The sequence below is a fragment of the Podarcis filfolensis genome, assembly GCF_964270895.1.
Source record: "Podarcis filfolensis genome assembly, chromosome: 9".
Lineage (NCBI taxonomy): Eukaryota > Metazoa > Chordata > Lepidosauria > Squamata > Lacertidae > Podarcis > Podarcis filfolensis.
Window position 1 is genome coordinate 54,428,996 of NC_139610.1, and position 21,605 is coordinate 54,450,600.

Here is a 21,605-nt window from a genome sequence, read left to right on the forward strand (position 1 = left end):
ATGCTGGCCACATGACCCGGAAGCTGTACGCTGGCTCCCTCGGCCAATAAAACGAGATGAGTGCCGCATCCCCAGAGTCGGTCACGACTGGACCTAATGGTCAGGGGTCCCTTTACCTTTAACTGTTAATTTTAGAGGATCTATTCCAAGTACAAATTAGTTGAATACCACCCTGGTTTAGCAGGTCAGTCTGTGAAGAATTCTGACTGTAAGCAAACCACAAATGTCAAATCTTATTTAATTTAGATTAATTACATGTAATTATTTAATCATATTGAATTTAGATTAGTGACCTTTAATACATTTCAATTACACTTCTCACAATCGGCATGTTAAAAGGGCAAAGAATGAGAGAAGTTTATCTAGTGTAAGAAAAATGTGTGTTGAAAGGATTCTCAAATAATCAATAAGTTTTGAAAGCTTGTTTTCCACTGCTACTGAGCTATTTAATGACTGCTGTAAGGGGATGAAAACTTCAGGAAAGCAGGCTTAGGTATTAAGAAAGACCTTCCTGTTAAAAAGTGGCTGGCCAATGGAAGTGGTTGTGCAGTTAAATATTGATTACTTTTCTTTGTGGAGACTTTGAGCAAGGCGGTAGATCAGCCTACGCTGGTTCAGAAACAAACAAATTTTCCTTTAAAATTCTGCTGCGCTTGCAAGAGGCTGGTGAACCCCTGAAAAATCTTCCCATTTTTCATTGGCAGGGGGTTGGACTAGCTGACGCCTGGGATCCCTTCCAGATATACAATTATATGATTCTATGGAAACAGGCAAATCTTTCCGATTTCCCTGGAACAAGTACCGTATTTTTCGCTCTGTAAGACACACTTTTTCCCTCCTAAAAAGTAAGGAAAAATGTGTGCGTGTCTTATGGAGCGAATGCAGGCTGCGCGGCTAAGCCTCCGCAGGGCAGCGGGATGAAGGCTCCCCGCTGCCCTGCAGAGGCTTTGTGTGGCTCTTGCAGGAGGTGGGGGGAAGGGACAGAGCACGGGGCTCTGTCCCTTCCCCCACCTCCCAGAAAAGCCCCCAAGAGCCACGTTCCCTTTAAAGAATGTGTGGCTCTTGCGGGAGGTGGGGGAAGGGACAGAGGGCAGCTTACCTCTTCTGGGCAGGGGGAGCTTTCATCCGCTGCCCGGGAGAGGCTTCAGCGGCTATCCCAGAAGTCAGAACAGCAAGAGGCTATCCCAGAAGCCATATTTCTCTTGCTGTTCTGGCTTCTGGGATTCAGCATATTTTTTTCTTGTTTTCCTCCCCCCCAAACTAGGTGCGTCTTATCGTCTGGTGTGTCCTATAGAGTGAAAAATACGGTACATATCTCTGGAAGTGCTTCAACAATGGGGCGTGCCAATGCATTTGCACCACACCATGCTCAGCCCGCTCCACCTCCCTGAGAGCAGCTGTGGTACAACCGACCGGAGATGCGGGGAGTGGTGCGCAGGGCCAGATTTAGGTTTGATGAGGCCCTAAGCTACTGAAGGTAATGGGGCCCTTTATATGTCCAGCTGTCCTTTGCCAACAACCAATTGTCATTGTTTTTTGTGTTGAATATATGCTATATGGTAATTTATGGACCTAATAAGTATCTAAAGCCATTTGTCACTGTTACTATTTTATTGTTTTTTATCTTGTATTTTGGAAATGTACATCATTTTGTTTTTGTTTTTAATTTTTTTGGGGCCTCCAAGAGAGTGGGGCCCTAAGCTATAGCTTGTTTAGTTTATACTCCTCAGAGTACTGCGAAAGAACGATGTCAGTCAACGTTTGATGATCTCCTTCTACCGGTCCACAATAGAAAGTGTCCTTTCATACTGCATCATAGTGTGGTACACTGGTTTGACATCAACTGATAGGAAGTGTCTACAGAGGGTGATGAATACAGCACAATATATTATGGGCTGTCCCGAGAATCCGCTGGATGACATCGTGGAAGAATGTTGCCTCAGGAGAGTGAGGAAAATTCTCAGGGATGATTCATACCCTGGCCGGCACTTTCTTGATCTCCTGCTGTCGGGCAGAAGATATAGAAGCATGATTAGTCACACCAACAGGGTAAAGAACAGCTTCTATCAGTGGGCTGTTAGGCTGCTGAATGAAAAGATAACAACAGGGCAACTGACTTTCGGGTTTGGTGTGTGTGTGTGTCAGTAAACGAGGGGAATTAAGACTAAGAAAACTGAGTGGGGGGGGGTGCTCATGTAATCTCACTGTATACAAGTTAAACAAGTGACAATAAAGTATTTCAGTAAATCCGGCACTGCGTGAGTCCGCTCAACCTCCCAGGGAGCAGCTGTGCTCCAACCGACCCCACCTCCCTGCATTGCATGGTTCATTACAGTCTAGGTGTGTGTGGGGGGGCAATGCAAATTATATTTTGAAGGCTATTAAGAACTGTTGTCTTTGTCCATGGAGTTTTCTTGGCAGGGATACTGGAGTGGCTTGCCGGTTCCTGCTCCAGGTGGATCACGTTTGGTCAAAACTCTCCACTATGACCTGCACGGCATAGCTCATAGCTTCTCTGAAGCAATGACAAACCTAGACAGCATCTTAAAAAGCAGAGACATCACCTTGCCAACAAAGGTCTGTATAGTTAAAGCCATGGTTTTCCCAGTAGTGCTGTATGGAAGTGAGAGCTGGACCATAAAGAAGGCTGATCGCCGAAGAATTGATGCTTTTGAATTATGGTGTTGGAGGAGACTCTTGAGGGTCCCAGGACTGCAAGAAGATCCAACCTATCCATTCTTAAGGAAATCAGCCCTGAGTGCTCTCTGGAAGGACAGATTGTGAAACTGAGGCGCCAATATTTTGGCCACCTCATGAGAAGAGAAGACTCCCTGGAAAAGACCCTGATGTTGGGAAAGATGGAGGGCACAAGGAGAAGGGGACGACAGAGGACGAGATGGTTGGACAGTGTTCTCGAAGCTACCAACATGAGTTTGACCAAACTGCGGGAGGCAGTGGAAGACAGGAGTGCCTGGCGTGCTCTGGTCCATGGGGTCACAAAGAGTCGGACACGACTAAATGACTAAAGGTAAAGGGACCCCTGACCATTAGGTCCATTTGTGGCCGACTCTGGGGTTGCGGTGCTCATCTCGCTTTATTGGCCGAGGGAGCTGGTGTACAGCTTCTGGGTCATGTGGCCAGCATGACTAAGCCGCTTCTGGCGAACCAGAGCAGCGCACAGAAACGCCGTTTACCTTCCTGCCGGAGCGGTACCTATTTATCTACTTGCACTTTGATGTGTTTTCGAACTGCTAGGTTGGCAGGAGCTAGAACAGAGCAACAGGAGCTCACCCCGTAGCAGGGATTCGAACCTCCAACCTTCTGATCAGCAAGTCCTAGGCTCTGTGGTTTAACCCACAGCACCACCCGCGTCCCAGTGTAAGGGTGGGATTTGGCACTCCTGTCTTCCATTGCCTTCCGCAGTTTGGTGGGATATATAAATGCAACCAAAGATGCTCAGCTGCCTTCCTCCCACCTCCGCCTCTCCTTCCTCCACCTCCACCAGCACCACCAGCAGCAGGCAAAAGAGAGCAGCGCCGGCCAGGCTAGAGGGGCAAACCCGGAAGCACTGGTCCCCATCCGCTGCTCCTCCTCCTCCTTCCCTTTCATAGGCCGGAGCCGTCTTAGACGCCGCCTTCGCCCGCCTCGCGCATTTCCCGTCCCCCTCCCTCGTTTGGCAAGACGCGCGCGCGCGCGGAGAGGCAAGTGTTGTGCGGCGTGGCATTCAAGAGTTGCGCGCGTCCTGGGAGGAAACCGGGAGCGCGCCCCCGTGCGCGTGGCCAGAGCTCTCTCTCTCTCTCTCTCTCTTTCTCACTCCGCCCGGCCGCCTGATTCTCGCTCCTCCCCTTTCGGTCCCTTCTCCTCCTTGGCTCGCGCCCCACCTACTCCACCCGTCTCCCTTTCACCAGGCAGGCGTAGGCGCGCGCGCAAGAGCCTCCCAGCGCCAAGCCGGCATCTCCGTGCAAGCAGCAGCAGCAGCAGCAGCAGCATCCTCCTCCCCTCCCCTCACGCCTCGCCTCCTCTCTCTCTCTCTCGCTCCCTCCCCTACCTCCTCGCCTTCAGGCCCCGCGCCGAATCCTAGCTCTCAGCGCCCGCGCCTTGCCTCTGCGCTCGCCCTTCCTTTTTCTGTCCCCGCATCTCCTCCTCCTCTTCTGCCAACATCCCCGGCGTCCCGGGCTCTCTTGCAAATGGATTTGCCCGCGAGCCACTGCAAAAAAGTCAAGCTGAGCAACAAAGTGCAGAGTTGGGTAAGTCTATTTTTTTTCCCTTATTGAAGCTAGCTGCAGTTTGGCAAAATAGCGCACCTGGTGAGAGAGGAAGGTGGCCCCTTCCCAATGAAGAAAACAGTCCAAAGAGGAAGGGGGAGGAGAGGGATGCCGCCCTGCCGGGATGCGGCTTTGCTTGAGCAACATTTTGGCGTGCTGGTTTTTACTGCTGGCTGCCGGAGGCTCGAGTGGGGCGAGCGCAGCGGCTTGCAGCGCCTCTCTCTTTGCATTTGCACAAGATGGGGCAGGCTTGTGAAGTGGGTGGAGGGAATAACGCAGGCGGCTTGGGATACGAAGCCTTGCTCGCTCGGCAGGAGGATCGCATTTCAATAGATTCCACTGACGTGTCTGCATTTTTTTTTTTTGAGGGAGGAAAAAAGAGAGGAAGGCAATTCATCTCTTCGCTCTCCTCGCTGCAAATGTCTCTGGTATAGCCTGTCTTTATGAATGAAGTTAAATGTGCCAGTTCTCCGTTGCTAAGAGTGGCCTTATAGTGCCGTGTTTGCTTTAAAAGTTGTGGGTGGCAAGCATAACTGTGATGCAGAGGAGCATGTAACCTCATTCAGCATCATCCCCCCCCCCTTTCCTCCTTTTTCTTCATGTCTATTGGAGGAGGAAAGGAGTGGGATCTCAAGAGTACAATGTGAGCATTCATAAATCTTGGGCAGCCCCAACACTGAAGTTCTTTGTGGGTTGCCTGTTGAATGAGAGCACTGTGGAAGGAGGCATGAACAAACTTGGGTTTTAATTGCAAAGGTGCCAACAGGTCAATTTACAGTGCTGGCCAAAGGCTACGAAACTACTGGGGGCAGTGGTGGAAAGAGGCCTTTGCTAGAAAAGAGGTGGTGGGTTTTGATGGCATAATTAATAGCTGTAATTATTGGGGGGGGAGAGCTATGTTGCTTTCTTAATGCATGATTCTAAAAGCTTTATCATGATACTTTTCAAATGGAAGAAGAAATTTAAAAGGCGTCCTTTACCTACTTCATATCAAAGATTATGCTTTAGAAAAAAGACTAGTCTTGTGATGTGTGATAAACATTCATTGTGAGACCCAGAATCTGGCCATGTGAACATAGGAACTGCCCGATACCACCAAGTCAGTGGTCCATCTGCCTCAGCATTGTCTACACTGACTGGCAACAGCTCTCCAGGGTTTCAGATGGGGAAGTTTTCCCCAGCCCTTCCTGGAGATGCTGAGGAATGAACCTGGGACCTTCTCCTTGCAAAATAGATGCTCTTCTACTCTGCTATATCCCTTCCTAAAGGGCTGTCAAGGAGGGTGGGGTTGGGCAGTTGAGGTGACGCAGAGAGCATGCTATTGGTGGTTAGAATTCCTTGATGGTCTGCCTTCAGTTGGTTAGAGCGTGGCGCTGGTAAGGCCAAGGTTGCAGGTTCGATCCCTGTTTGGGACATCTGCATATTCCTGCAATCCAACTCTATGATTCTAAGGCCAGAAAGAAGTCTGAAATGAGCCTTGAATCACACCAACCTCAGTTTCCCGCTTGAGTTCCATAGCTTCTTCTGATATGCCTCCTATAGGGGCACTTTAGCTAAAAGGAAAAATGTTCCTGATGAAAATGTGTAGCCCAGAAGAGCAGCTGGAGTGCTCTTAGTTTACATAACCCTTAGCCAAATCATGTCTTAGCACAGGGGTTGCCAACCTTTTCAGGCCTGTGTGCTGTCAGTGCCACTGGCGGAGGGAGAGGAGTGGGGGGGGAGGAGCGTACTGCCCCTGGCAGTGTGATCCTGGCAGGGTGCCATCGCGGCTGCCCCCTGCCTCAGGACACGCACCAGCCCTGCCCCCTTCTCTCCCCCCCCCAGTGCCGAAGCATGGAGCTCCGCCACTGGTCAGTTCTACTCCTTCTGGTCACTTTTCTCCCCATCCCCTGACCAGATCAGTTTCCATCCCTCCAAAAGGCAGAAACAGAGTCTGTGCATGTGCTTCACTTTTTCAATGAATCTGGGTAAAACGCGAACCCAGCAGAATTGACCTGAGCCTTGAAAAGCCTAAAATAATTCACAGAGGAAGTGGAAAAGAATGACAATCTTGCTACTATACCTTCAGCTCCATGTACTTTTTGAGGGAGAAAATGTCAACTACTTCCATCACCTCATGACCAAGGGGGCATTTGGATGGAGACTTTGTGGGGGCTAGAAAAAGACTCTAAGGGTGCTGTGTTGGGGAACTGACTTAGTATAAGCATGTGGGTTCCTAGAAAGAAGTTCATGACCACTTCTTGCCTCTCCTGGTCCTGCTACTGTCTTGCAAACTGTGGCAATGACATGGTTTGACTTACTGTACCTTTGAAACCAGACTCGTCATTTGTCTCCTACAGACAAACCATGAGCTCTAAATGAAGAAGAAGCCACAGTTACATCTCATAGTTTGTGTTGTGACAAACCATGAAATCAGAGGCTCTAAGCTCAGGGTGGGGAACCTTTTCGGCCTGGTGCCAGATCTTTATTTCACCCCCTGCCATGCCAACTTTGACCAGAGGGCAGCAGCACCCTTAGTTGACATCGGGAGACTGATAGTTGGGTAGCTCTGCCCACCTGTCAAAGTGGATCCATGGGGGAAGGTTCTGCTTCATCCGCAGGAAGCTTGTTGGAAGAACAGCAACCAGCTAATGAGTGGAGGGTTTGGTCTTGCTTTCTGCAGGGGTCTGCTTCACCCTTCAGTTCTCCACCCCTGCTCTAAGTCACACCTTGGTTCTGCCCCTGTCTCTGTAATTTTTTTAAAAAAGGAAATTTTCTTAGCTCAAGTGAAACAAATTATTCCACTCAGCGTTCAAAACTCACCCTGCACCAGTCGCATTGCACGACAGGCAACTGGCCTTTTGCAAGCAAGGGGAGAGATGTCTGGTTGCCAGGTTTGGTGGCTAACATTTCCATCTGGCTGGCTGGTGATGCTGCACTAGTTAGCTGGTTTGTGGTGCACCAAAAGACATGTCTCTTTTGATGCTGCCCTGCCCTGCGAACCAGCTGATCTGTGGGGCAGCGCAGCACCAGAAGATGCACCAGCAGGAGGCTGGACCTTTGATCTGATCCAAGAGGACTGGTTTTATGTTTTTATGGTAATGTATTGCCCTTTATTCAAAATTTCAGATAATCAAAGTGTGGCTGTCATAACAGCTTGTTATGATTTCTCATCCTTCTTGTCTTTCTGCACTAGGGGTGTGTGCATGCGCATACATGTGTGAGTTCATAAGTTTATTTATTTACTTTGACCACTTCATGTACCTCGTAATGTGGCTTGCTTGAGCCAGAGGCCACAATAAATTTGTTAGTCTTCAAGGTTTCTTAAGTCTTTTTTTAAATGTTGCTTATGGAAGACACCTGACCCAACACTCTTCTCTGGCTGTGCCCTGTAGGACCGGATCAGTAATACAAGGCAATACTCTTCTTGACAGTTTCACTGCTACTTAATGTTGTCATTGAGGACTCCCTGGTAAGCTTTGAAAATGAAATTAGCAGGGTTCCTAAGAACACGGTTGGTTGTTCTCATACCACACTAAAGGGTATCCAGTACGGTGCAGTGTAACTTTATCATGCTACTCAGTAACTTTGTATAACATCAATATAAATGGCACCGCTCCTTTTTAGTAATGCATGACCGCTATAGGTAAGACTTCTATAGATAATGAGCCGCCAAGCACTCTGGTACTCAGTGGTAGAGCACCTTGTTGCTGAGTAAACCCAGCACAATCATGGACAGCAGATAAGTTAGCTTGAAAAAAGCCAACAAAGCTGGATTTGAGCCCAGAAACCTGGTAAGTCAACATTCTATCCTTTCAGGCTTCAGACATCGTGAAAGTTCAGGGTGCTAATTCTGAAAAGGACGTTACTTGTGCTTCTCCGAGGCACAACTTTCAAAGCAGCTCAGTAAAAGTTTGCACAAATGCTTCCTAAATCAAGACGTGATTATTCCTCCCTCTCTTTAATTTCTTTTTAGTTTGGACTAAATTTCTTTTTTAGTATTTATAGGGCTGGGAGGTGGGGATATTCTAACTGTTTCCCTTCTGTTTTCTAAGACGCAGAACTACCTGTTAAAGGCAGATGCATATACCCACCCTTAAAGGCTGCTGTATGTAGGGAATCCTCTCAAAAATTTTAAGTGTGGGGCAGTTTGGAGCAGAGAAGCCATTTCCCTCTCTTCCCCCAGCATAGGATTGCAGGCATGTGTTTTTTGGGTAAAAGTGGAGTTTTACATATTTCTTCAGTACGCACAACCTTGCCTAACCTTGGATCATGCTTCTCTTGATAAATGTGTGATTCTGGTTTGTTTAAACGCTCTGAACCTGGGCAGGTGACCTTAGCGGGGATTATTTCTGTTCAGTTTAGCTTCAGTAAAACAAGGAAGGGGGTGTTTAATTGGCCTTGACGTTGGATTGGTACAAAAGCTGCCAGTAGCAAGGTTCCAAATAGAACATAACGATTGCTTAGAGATTTTTATATCTTCTGCAAGTATCTGCATTGCCTGCTCCAAATTTTTTACTGGAGTTCTGTCCAGATTACAGCGAATAGATTAGGTGGGTGGTGTTGCAGAGGTGGATTTTTCCCCCCAGCCTTCCTCACCCACTTCTCACAAAATGTTAGTGTCATACTTTCACATCTGGTCTATGGTATACTAAGAAAATATAAACCCTATTAGGGAAGAACTGTAGCTCAGTAACAGAACATCTGACTCTCATGCAGAAGGTCCCTGGTATTTCCTGGGAATAGCAGTTGCCTGAAACCCTGGAAAGCCACAGCCAATCAGCATAGACAACACTGAGCTAAATGGGCCAATAGTCTGACTGGATATAACAGTGCATAGACAATAATAGAACCTAAAATATGCAAATATACTATGTTGTTCTCAAATAATATATACAGTATGCAGTCGATATAGCAGAAGACTGCTTGCAAGTCCTTTTTGACTAATTAGGTTTTTTCAATCATGACCAAATTTCTTCAAATACATACACCACTGAGAGAAGATCATTTCTTGTTCTCCACAAGGATGCAAATAGGATATTTCACTCAAATTACATTCTCCGGTTCTTCCCAGGACCAAAACAGAAGGCTTTCCAATGTGGAAAATCTACCTCTCCTTGTGGTATTGGAATTTTTTGCCCTTTCTAGGAAGATAATGACTATTTCTCTGTGTGTTTCAATATGGACTGTTTCTATCAGTTCTTACCAAACTTGAAAAACCCCCAAAACAAAACTGAGCAAGAAGGGGCTTTTTTAAAAAAGAGAGAGAAAAGCAATGGGGTATTTATGACCAGAGAACTGTTCTTTCTTGCTGCTTGGCAAGCCAGGTAAGTATTCTCTGAAGTTGGCAAGCAGGCGTAGCCAACTGAGTTTCTGGACCTTCTCCAGTTCTTGTTTAAGCAAACTATTATATCCCCTGTATTTTAACACTTCAGTTTGCTATCATGATGGTTCCTATGTCCAGGAAAGCAAAACTTGAAGATTATCTGCTCGCTTTTCTTGTTGCTGTGGAGATAATCTCATACTTTGGCTTCTCAAAGGAAGTTCCTATGTCAGCTGTTAGTGCAAGATTTTAGTTAAATGTTTTTGCCAACAATGCCTAATTTGTTAAACTGCTGTTGCTGTTTGGAGGTAAGATTACCTTTGTAGGTTCACAGTGCCTGTATGTTAAGAAGTCAGCAGCCAGCAGGAAACTTAGAAATTGTAGGCCTATTGTATATTTGGTACGTGTTGTATATGTGACAGTTATTCCCCACTTTTTAGGGCAGTGTCAGCAGAGTTTCTTGTGTCATGATTGTCAACTGTTCTTTGTTGATGCAGGTGCCATGGAAAGTTGGGATGCTTAGGGTTAAGTTTTTTAAAAATGCCTAAAATGTTTTAGGTTTGACCTTTCGTTACAGCCCAAGGCCCAAGTATTATTTCCTCTTCCTTGAATGGGCAATCCGGGTTGACCTTTGTTTCTCTGCTGCCACCATCCTGATGCAGTTCAGGCTACTTGTGTCAATTTCCCAGGCAAGATCTAGAAATGCTTAGCTAAGTTCTGTGCTAGTGGACTTCAGCTGGAGTTAGCTGGTGATGAGGCCCCATGAAGTCTACATTGTTTATCTGCCAGGAGAATAGAAAGAGAGGCTTTTGGTTCCAGGCTCAGCTGTTGCTGCAGCAGATAATCGAATCGTAGAATTGGAAGGGATCATGAGGGTCATCTAGTCCAACCCCCTTTTTGCCCCACATGGGTCTTGAACCCAGAACCCTAAGTCGTGCTCTACCAACTGAGCTAAGCTGATAGTTCAGAAGTTAGAAGAAACTTTAATTCTATCTTTATCATGCTCTGTATATTCTGCTTGGTTATAGTGCAACTGGTATAGTTTGATCCAAGGGGATTCTGAATTCACATTCTTATCTCCAGCCTTTTAGCCAGGCTGTCGTAGAGTCATATTTCTCTGTATTCTGAACTAGCAGCCTCATATCCAGTGTTGCACAGGAGTTTTAAGAAACAAAAGGGAAAAAAGTGCAGTTCTTTGAAGTCAGTTGCTAAAATCAGTGCAATTTTGAAAGGTTCAGTCTGCCATCTTGAGTTAAAATGGCACCCATTTTTGTATTCAAAAATAGACATAAATATATAGCAAATATGGTGGGAGCTAACAGCTGTTCTACTAATGGTTCTACTTAGATGCCCAAGTAAGGTGGTATTCTTTGTGACCCTCTGGGGGTGCCAGGGTGCAGAGAAGGGAAATAACTATTTTAAGGACCCCATACTAAGTTACAGCAGGCTAAACCCGAGTAGCCAATTTGTTGCATTCCAGATGTGAACTGCAGCCCACATGTTTCCTGAGTTATTGCCATTCTGGCTAGGGTTGCTGGGAGTTGGGCGTCCAAGCCATCTGGAAAATACCATGTTGGCTATCCCTGGAAACTTGTTTAGATAACGTAATTTTGTCCTGTGAAACAGCTTTCAAATCTTGCTCCGTTGAAAACTGCCAGGGCTTTACAAGCCATCTTTATCGGTCATTGTTTGTGTAGTGATTCAGCCTCCAAGTAACAGTTGGAGAGATTCAGCTAGGAATCTGTTGGGTGCCTGGACCCCTGCTACCTCTTAGCATAGCCTACCTTGCAGGGTGCTTGCAAAGATAAAATTGTGTGAGTATGTTGTTGTGACTTGGCCTCCTAAATGAGTTTAGCTTGGAAGTGGAGGTGGTATAATAACTTACATAACACATTGTTAGTCAATGAAGGTCTAGGACATGGCTGGTGTAGGGAAGGGAAAAACCGTTGTGGTTGTGTAAATGGATGTGTACAATGGTAAGGAGTGGAACTGTGTTAGGCAATAACGTATTTAATTGTGATGACCTCCAGATCCTTCTGCTTTTTCTAGTTAGGCATAGACTAGAGGAGAAATGTCATTTAAGTAACTTGAGGTTTGTATGTGTTCCGCTTTTGAAAGACTAGTATAATTCCATTGTCAGAAGAATCCCAAGTGGGGTAAAGTAGATTGTAGGCAAATTAAATGTAGTAGAGACCAGAGTGGCTTTAAAAAGAAACTAAATTTTTGCCTGTAGCTTCTTATTTTTGTCTTGTGGTTAGTGCATAAGGCTGCACTCTGTTTTCAAGAAGTTAAATTGTTTAAATGCTGGCATTGCAAAATCATGAGATTCAGAGCTGCCTGATCCAAGTGCACATAATTTTAATTTGGGAGTTAATCTATGGATTTCTGACTGCAGCACGGGGCAATACCCTCAAGACAAATATTGCAGAAGCCATGGGGAGCCCAAGAAGGAAGTTGGTGTGTGTAGTGGGGAATAACTATGAATCAGGAACTCCCCAGTTTAAATCTGATCTCTGCCATGCTTTTGCTAGGTAATCTTTGTAGCTTGCCTATCTCTAACCTCAGCCCTATATCTGCTATATGGAAATAACACTTACCGTATTTTTCACTCTATAAGACGCACCAGACCACAAGACGCACCTAGTTTTTGGAGGAGGAAAGCAAGAAAAAAAATATTCTGAATCTCAGAAGCCAGAACAGCAAGAGAGATTGCTGCGCAGTGAAAGCAGCAATCCCTCTTGCTGTTCTGGCTTCTGTGATAGCTGCGCAGCCTGCATTCACTCCATAAGACGCCCACACATTTCCCCTTACTTTTTAGGAGGGAAAAAGTGAGTCTTATAGAGCAAAAAATACGGTACCTACCATACCAGGTTGCTGGCAAGAATTATAGTGAGATAAAACATATGAATCACTTTGACCTAGGGCTATACAGACACTATTTAGATGCTGGATAGTTAATTTTGCCAACTAAAGGGGGTCATGGTAGTATCTTCGTAGCCAGAAGAGTTGAAGTTTGCCATCCGTGGAGCAGTAGCTGCCAGATTCTTGAGTGATCTGAGAGCATCCTGCTGAATTTTGAACTGCCTGCTTACTCCCCTCCTTTCATAGAACTCTTATCAGCAGGAAGTTGTGCAAAATAGGTCTCTCCCAGTCCTGGGATGCTACAGAACTGGTGTGCTTTTCAATACCCTGTCTTATGAGGAAGGCAGAACTGCCTGTGTCCCCTTCTTGGTCTTAACCAGCCTTCGCCAGGTGGATGCCCACCAGATGTTTTGGACTAAAACTCCCATCAGGCCCTGCCAGCTGCAGCCCCAACAACATCAAGAAGGCACCACCTTGGCAAACACAAATTTTGCTACAAGGAGCTGTGGAAGGCAGCCATCCCAACATGGCTACACGGTTAGTTGTCCCTTCCTTGCATCGAAATGGATCTTGTGCCTTTTTAGTGGCCCTGTTAGAAATCATGAAGAAGTTTTCAAATCTCTGTGCAATTTATGCTTGTTCAATTGAGCCTAGAGTTCAGTGTCGGTGGTTCTAAAATGTGATGGTGAAGTGCCCTGAAACGATGGAGAATATCAATAAGTAGCATAAAAGCATTTTGAAACTCCAGTAGCCCAAAGAGGATTATCTTCTAGTTTTGACATACTGCTGCATTATTTTACATCCTTGAGGAAAATGTCACAGAACTCCACATTTATTTATTTTTTGATCGCACGGCATTCTGTTAATAGTTCTCGTTTGTGCCAGTTCGCTTTAATATGTTACCTGGATTGTCGAAAATTGATTGTTTAAGGAACTGAAGAACTTTACCTGTTTCTTTCTTTCAGGGAATGCAGAGAGCTACCAATGTCACCTATCAAGCGCACCATGTCAGCCGCAACAAGAGGGGTCAGGTAGTAGGGACCAGAAGTGGCTTTCGGGGCTGCACAGTCTGGCTAACAGGTACAATATTGCTGCCCATAGGTTTGCTCTGTTTTAGTGTGTTTTTTGCTCTCTTGCCATTATAAAGTGATGGCAGCGGAAGGAGGTACCAGCTAAAGATTTCCCCAGTAGCTCTTGCAGGAGCACAGAATTGCAAATTGACTACACTGGGACCTCGGGTTACAAACACTTCAGGTTACAGACTCCGCTAACCTGGAAGTAGTACCTCGGGTTAAGAACTTTACCTCAGGATGAGAACAGAAATTGTGCAGCGGGAGGCCCTATTAGCTAAAGTGGTACCTCACGTTAAGAACGGTTTCAGTTTAAGAACGGACCTCTGGAACGAATTAAGTTCTTAACCAGAGGTACCACTGTACCTTTACAAGGATTCCCTTTCACTATCTTCACTGAACATTTGTTTGTATAATCCCATTGTATTTTCACAGAAGGCTGGGGTTTGTGTTGGCTCCCTCATGTTTTAGGCAAGCAATATGAATATATACACACACACACACACACACATATATACACATATATAATATATCATATATAATGTATAATATATAATATATAAAAGTTGCTTGGGAACATTTTAAACATTACAGTTTGGACTGAAGATTCATTCACTTGGAGAGGCAGGGATTTCCACCATCTTCCCTCTCAATCTGTAGCCCTTGCACCATATCCAGTCCGGAAGAGCCAGTGTGGCATAGTGGTTAGAGAGTGTTGGGCTAATGCCTGGGAGACAGGAGTTCTAGTCCCCACTGAGCCATGAAGCTCACTCAGTGATCTTGGGCCAGTCACTTGTCTCTCAGCCTAATCTATCTCACAGGGTGGTTGTGAGGATAAAATGAGGAGAAGGAGAACCGTTAACACCCCCTTGAGCCTCATGGAGGAAAGGTTGTTAGCAATTTCACTCCTCCGATGCTGCAGATGAGATTGTTGTAAATTACATGCCTGTCTGGGACGACTCTGGGAAAGGAAGACAGTCTTATCTATTCTGCTGCGGGTACTATTACACTGTACTTTCACTTTTATTTCTTTCTGTTTGTTCTCTCAGAGCTGGAGAGAATGGACGCCATTATGCTTTTGTCTGTACATAGTGTATAAATATATAGATTAGCTCTACGGTGTCTCACTCTTCTTGCTGTGTTATGCCAGAAGATTAGTGCGCATTTATCATTATGGTGTATGTGGCTAGAAGCGCATTGGAAGAGAAGGGAGATGCCTTTTCCAGAGCTGCGCGTACCGGAGGATGCTCAGAGTTCCAGGGGCTTGCAGGCACCCCAGGGTATTTTCCAACAAATAAAATAAATAAATTAATCCCCAAGGGAGGCGGGCTCCTTCTCAAAACCTAGCAACAGATTCTAGAGTTGGGGAACACAGGGAAGACTTACCGTATTTTTCGTGTGTAAGACGCCCCCGTGTATAAGACGCCCCCTATTTTTGGGGACTCCAAATTAAGAAAACACCCCTCAGTGCTACCCATGTATAAGATGAGCTCCAATTTTAGACCTAATTTTTTTGGTTAAAAAACCTCCATTTCTTATACAAAGAAAAATATGGTAATTGCCTTAAGAGAATGCAAATTTGGATAGAAGGTTATGAATTTCCCATATGGACAGCCCTTTGGCACAGGGAAAAATGAAATTGGCACATATGCATGCATTTTTTGCAGTTTTGCTCACTGTCAAACTGGCACATGCCTATGCAGTGAAATGGATGCAGGTACTTCTGCCACGTGGTGATGCATGCTGTTTGTTCACATTTTCCTGCACAGAGTGCTTTTGTCCTGTGTAGGAGATACACAGCTTTTCAAGGCAGCTGATTTCTTGTTGTTATCTTAGAGCGAACGTTTTGCTGATGAACTCTGAAAAAATAGGGAGTGTCAAGATGAGTACCCATTTGTCTAGATGGAAAGAGAGTGGGTAACATTTTAGTGGGTCTTGTGCGACATTTTAAGGATGTTACGTTAATATTAAGCCAAACACAGTTCCCCTCCCCCACCAAAGGATTTCAGGCTTATACTTAAAAGCTGCAGGAGTTGTGTGGCCATAGGTAGAGTCCTAAGCATGCTAAACTTGGAAGTGTATCCCATTCATGTAGTTTATTTTGGAGTGAGCATGATTAATATTGCATTTCCACTCTCCTAAATATGATGAGCCAGGCATGATTTTTAAATGTCAGTCATCTATTGACTTTTATTGACCGGATCCTATGTTTTTTGGGGTTATTTTTTTCTTTAAAACTAATATAGGTTTGTCTGGAGCTGGGAAGACCACAGTTAGCATGGCACTGGAAGAATATCTAGTGTGCCATGGCATTCCATGCTATACTCTGGATGGTGACAACATCAGACAAGGCCTGAATAAGAATCTAGGATTCTCACCAGAAGACAGGGAAGAAAATGTCCGCCGGATTGCTGAGGTTGCCAAGTTGTTTGCAGATGCTGGCTTGGTGTGCATCACTAGTTTTATTTCTCCTTATGCCCAGGTGAGCACCCCATGTCCTCATTTTACACCGAAATTGTACTGCGGTGTTAACTATTTCAAGAATATGGTCAAATAATCCTTCCTTTGTTGACTACGTTAAATTTTGGCTGAGATTTAGGAGCCCCTTACACACATCAGAAATTGTATTTTTTCAGTGGGCGTTATATGCTCATCTGAAGGGGTTTCTCAGTAATCAGAAATGCCCTCTAAGGGGTGTTTGAGAGGCCATGGTGAGGGCAAGCTTGGTGTACAGTCCTTTGTATCCTGTCCAGTAGATTCAGGTTACTATAAATTAAAAACAACTGAAATTAGTCTCAGTGGCGCTGTGGTCTAAACCACTGAGCCTAGGGCTTGCCGATTGGAAGGTCGGCGGTTCGAATTCCCGCAGCGGGGTGAGCTCCCGTTGTTTGGTCCCTGCTCCTGCCAACCTAGCAATTCGAAAGCACGTCAAAGTGCAAGTAGATAAATAGGTACCACTCCGGTGGGAAGGTAAACGGCGTTGCCATGCGCTGCTCTGGTTCGCCAGAAGCGGCTTAGTCATGCTGGCCACATGACCCGGAAGCTGTCTGCGGACAAACACTGGCTCCCTCAGCCTATAGAGCAAGATGAGCGTGCAACCCCAGAGTCATTCGCGACTGGACTTAATGGTCAGGGGTACCTTTACCTTTTTAATGCTATAGAACAGTGGTTCCCAATAAGCTAAGTACTGCAGATTCCCTGTTTTTCAAAAGCCAAGCTATGGACCCCCTACTTTTGAAAATTTTAATATCTCTATGGTCGTTTTACTCATGTAAATGGCACCATGGACCCCCTGGGTGGGTTACGCAGACCCCCTGGGACCCACAGATCACCAGCTGGGAACTGATGCTATAGAAAGGAAGACCTATGGTGCAATTTATTTGCAGATGTGTCAGTTGAGCTAACCAGAGGGTGTAGCTAAATGCACTCAGGGTGCTAGGTTCATAGCCTCCTAAGTGAGAATCACCTCAGAATAGCAAAATTGGCAACTCCTTTCCACTTTGCTTAACGCTCGCTCTCTCACTCCAGGCAAAATTGGCTCACACCTTAGTAGGTACTGCTAGGATTAAGGGGGTTAGCTTCCCCTTAAGTCACATTTTTTAATTTTTGTAAACTACTTGTTTTTTTAGAAGGCTTGGGGCAGTTGGCCCTCAAATGGTTAGGCAGGTAGTTAAACACAAAGGTAATACTGAGGAAGGGAAGCTGGCAAAACCTTGCATAGGCTTGGGAATATTGCAAGATAAATATGAAGCAAGTTTTCATTGTATTTCAAAACATAGCCTTAGTCTTAGTAAGGCAGAATTTAAAAAACATAATTAGCAAGGAGAAAATTGGCTTTTTAGAAAGAACATTGAATACCATATATTCAGTAACTGAACAAGCCTGTGTTACTTTCTAAACAAGTCATTTTCAAACCATGAGTTACAAAGCAGGCTTTTTAAACTATCACTTTTTAAAAAACTTTTTTAAAATACCAGTTTTCCTGTTTCACACTTAACGTTAAGCTGAGATCCTTTGAAAGTAAACTCAGTAGATTTCCAACTCGGACCCACATGTGAACTGGGTGCTTTTTTCTGGCTCTCTGAGGCTCATTCACATAGTGCTAAATCTTGGTCTAACATTATGTGCAAACCAGCCTCTTGTGTTGCACTTTGGAAGTGCTGCGCTTGGAAACCTCAGAAGTACAATTCAGCTGCTGCTGATCCTTAGTGTCTCTCTCTCCTCTCCCATCCCAGCTCCATTTTTAGGAGTAGGCTGGGACTCATCACATCCACCCCAAAGGGGTGGGATTCTCACCACGGCAAGTGTGGCAAGCATATGTTTATGCTGGGCATATAAAAATGCTACCTACTGTGGAAGTCTAAATCAATTACTCGTTTGGTGTGCTCTGAAGACCAGCAGTCATTCAAGCAGATACAACATTTGATAACATTTTCAGTTAGCTTGATACGTAAGCAGCCGCTGTGTCTAATCACGAGACTTTGCAATGCCTTAGTGTGTTTCGTTCCCTCCCCCCTTCCGACATGATACCCTCATGTAGACATAGCACTGGTTCCCTGAAAATTGTGGTTTTGTAAATTGGGAGTCAGATTCACCACCTTCCATGTGCGTCAGCACAGACTAGGTTTTCTCTTAAACATGGTTTGAAAGCCCACTTCAAACTGATACTACACTCTACAGTGAGGATTTGTATTTGTTACTGATACTGAGAACCAAGGTTACAAGGAAGCCTTTTTGTGTTGACCGTGACTTGCATAGGTACACATTTCACTGGGTCGTTGTTTAACGTGTTACGTGGTGGAAAGTTTTATTTCTGCCATTGCTTTTCTCTTTGCTGCTTCTCAGGACCGTAACAATGCAAGGCAAATCCACGAAGTGGCAAGCCTGCCTTTCTTTGAAGTATTTGTGGATGCTCCATTGTACGTTTGTGAGCAGAGAGATGTGAAAGGCCTCTACAAAAAAGCTCGTGCTGGAGAAATTAAAGGTGAGCTTTCATGCCAAAGTTCTTTTGTGGTGTCCCAACTGGGGCTGCTGGGCTATTGCCTACTGCACGAATGAGCTAATGACAAATAAAATATAATGCAGGCCATCTGCTCTCTGTAATACTAGGGTACGGAAGAGTGCCCATTTAATTATTTTCTTACTTTGATATCTTGCCTTTTCTTAAAAACATGGAGCCCAAAGTGGCATAAATGTAGTTCCCAAGCAGTCACCTACCCAGGTGCTGACCAGATATAGACCTACTTAGCTTCAGGAGAGTAAAAGACCTATCTGAAAAGCAGCCTTGTCCTATGTTCTGTTTTTCTCCCCCCCACTCAGGTTTTACTGGTATTGACTCAGAGTATGAGAAACCTGAAGCCCCTGAGCTGGTACTCAAAACGGATTCCTGTGATGTCAATGACTGCATTCAGCAAGTTGTGGAACTTCTGCAAGAGAGGGTATGGAGTCTTGTAGTGCTGACTTGCAAACATCTTGTGAAGTTGCCAGCTTAATATTCGCTACACATGTAAACAGGCTTATTGAAAAGTAGTGGGTGCAACATTTGGTCCCTTACTTGGTTAGATTCATCGATTTAAAAACTTCCTATTGAATGGCAATTCCTGTGTATTTTACAAGAACAGGTAAAATGTGTCCCTCTCTTCAGAAGTGTGGTTTTATTAATATGCAGGCTTCTGCAGATCTGCTCAATGCAAACTTGCACCATTAATCAAGTTAAGTTTCGTTGCTTTCTGATATCCCTGTTTGAGGGTGGAATTCATAATAGTGCTAAGAATATTGTCAAGCAAACATTTCTACTTGCCCAGTGGAGTGATCCCCACTTTCCTCCCTCATGTGCTTTGCTGGGGGGGCGGTTCTTCCCACTCTCTAAAAAGGGTTTGGTGGAGGGGTGGGGGAAGCCCTGATGTGGTAGCGGAGGTCCTTGCATTGACTTCTGCTAGTGGAATGGGGTAGTTGAATCTGGTGAAATGCAACATTAGTCACATTTGAGTGTAAAACCCCTAAAACCAATGTAGCGGGTCTAATTCTATTGGGTGAGACCCAACAATCTATATCTCGCATCGGTGAGCAAACAGTACTTCACCCGCCTGACTTCAAATATTTCAGTCTTCGCAATGTGACAGGAAAAAGGGCAGCAAAAGATAAAACCGAGAGCTGCTTTCGCATTTAGTGCTTGAGCAAAGCTATTGTTGGACTGCCATGGTAAGAAGTGATGATCTTACACATTCGGCTTATGAAGGGATAACTGCAGTTACTTCATGAATAAATGGTATAATATGCGAACTGCAGCTTTTTTGGTTTTATTGTTACTGGGCTGACTTGCCCCTCTTGTAATTGGATCATTTGAGGGTGGAGGAGGAGTGCATGTATTAAAGTGTCTGTAATAAACGAACAGCCAAGAGCTTTGCAAGAGGAAAAGTTGTTCCGTTCTGAAATGGTAATTCCCAAAAGGCAGGTTGTAGCTGCTACCATGGGCTTCCAGCTGTGAGTGGTGCAGAGATCATAGTGGAATTGCTTGAATGAAGAGAAGTGGGGAATGAATACGCAGAGCATCAATAAAGAGAGACTTTACGGCAGCGCTCTTATTTTTGGGAACTTGCTTGCCCCCTTGTCTTAAATGGAAATGGACTGCCTGTTTTTTGTTCTTGTTTTTTAACACTGTGAGTGAATGAAAAGAAAAGAAAGGCATGTTGCTGTCCTTTTTTTGTATGTTTCTGCTACATTAATGCACATTAGCAGAATCACTTTTTTACTTTCTAAGTTGTGGAGCTCTGCGAGATCCTTATCACGGAAAGGAGAAAGCAATTTGGGCTTGTATATGGCTGCTAAAACATAGTTTAAATGTGTTTGGCTGATCTATGTGGAGGCTCCCATTGGGTACCCAATGGGGATCCAACAGTAAACAGTGATTACTTTTCAACCTTTTGCAGTTTATGTATAAGCTGCCTTGAGTCCCAGTCTGGTAAATAACCACCACCTAGATAACTTCTTCAATAAGAGAGGGCAAACCCCCTGGTTTGTTACTACTGTGAAAGCTATCTTACCTCCACTGTTGGAAGTGGTATGCTTCTGAATATCAGTTGCTGGAAAACTCAGGAGGTGAGAGTGTGGTTGCGCTCGGTCGCTAGTTGTGGACTTCCTATGGGTATCCTAAACAGAGTGTTGGACTAGATGGGCAACTTGCAGGTTATGTTCTTACAACTTACTGGAGAATTTCAAAGGCATTTAAGAATTAACCCCCCCCCCCAAAGTCAGTGAATTCACCTAAACTCTCAAACTGCTGGTATTCCTAGTACCACAGATTCTAGGACTTGCCGATCCGAAGTTCGGCGGTTCGAATCTCCGCTACGGGGTGAGCTCCCGTTGCTCGGTCCCTGCTCCTGCCAACCTAGCAGTTCAAAAGCACGTCAAAGTGCAAGTGGATAAATAGGTACCGCTCTGGCGGGAAGGTAAACGGCGTTTCCGTGCGCTGCTCTGGTTCGCCAGAAGCAGCTTAGTCATGCTGGCCACATGACCTGGAAGCTGTATGCCGGCTCCCTTGGCCAATAAAGCGAGATGAGCGCCGCAACCCCAGAGTCGGTCACGACTGGACCTAAGGGTCAGGGGTCCCTTTACCTTTACCTTTATACATGCATTAGCACTTCCATTTGATGCTGCTGAGTCAGGTTTCTGCTGATGCCACAGTTCTTTTTTATTGAAATAAGTTTCAGTTTGCACCATTTCAGCTCGAGAGCCAATGTGCCAGTATGAAAGACTCCCTGTTGTTTCCTTTGTGCTTCTTAAAATGGGTTTTGCCCTGTGCGGCCATGATAGTTCGCTTAGAGACTGCACATGTTCCATTTTGTTCCTCTTATTGCAATGGGAAGAAGATGACATGTTTTAAACTCCCCAGCAAGTATTGCAATTCGGACCCAAAGGAAAGAAAGCAGTCAGTTTTGAAAGTATGCTCCAACAAATGTTCTCAGCTGAGTTATAAACGTGCTTTTCCTTTGTTTTGTCACTCAAAATAAATGGTTAGGTAAAGTGTCTCATAATATTTTTCATTGCTGTTATGTCAGACTTGGGTGAAATATGGTCTCTCTGTAATTGATATACCTCCTAGGATGT

The 21,605-nt window shown here is 45.0% G+C and overlaps 1 protein-coding gene across 1 annotated transcript in view; it reads left to right on the forward strand.

The window, feature by feature from the left end:
- The first annotated feature begins 3,678 nt into the window (after nt 1-3,678).
- PAPSS1 (3'-phosphoadenosine 5'-phosphosulfate synthase 1) overlaps nt 3,679-21,605 on the forward strand; it is a 48,214-nt gene continuing 30,287 nt past the window's right edge. The window contains exons 1-5 of the mRNA XM_083571329.1: nt 3,679-4,247; nt 13,395-13,509; nt 15,746-15,981; nt 18,345-18,483; nt 18,819-18,937. Of these exons, the coding sequence (XP_083427455.1) occupies nt 4,188-4,247; nt 13,395-13,509; nt 15,746-15,981; nt 18,345-18,483; nt 18,819-18,937 (669 nt within the window). The 5' untranslated portion in view covers nt 3,679-4,187. The remainder of the gene's footprint in view (nt 4,248-13,394; nt 13,510-15,745; nt 15,982-18,344; nt 18,484-18,818; nt 18,938-21,605) is intronic.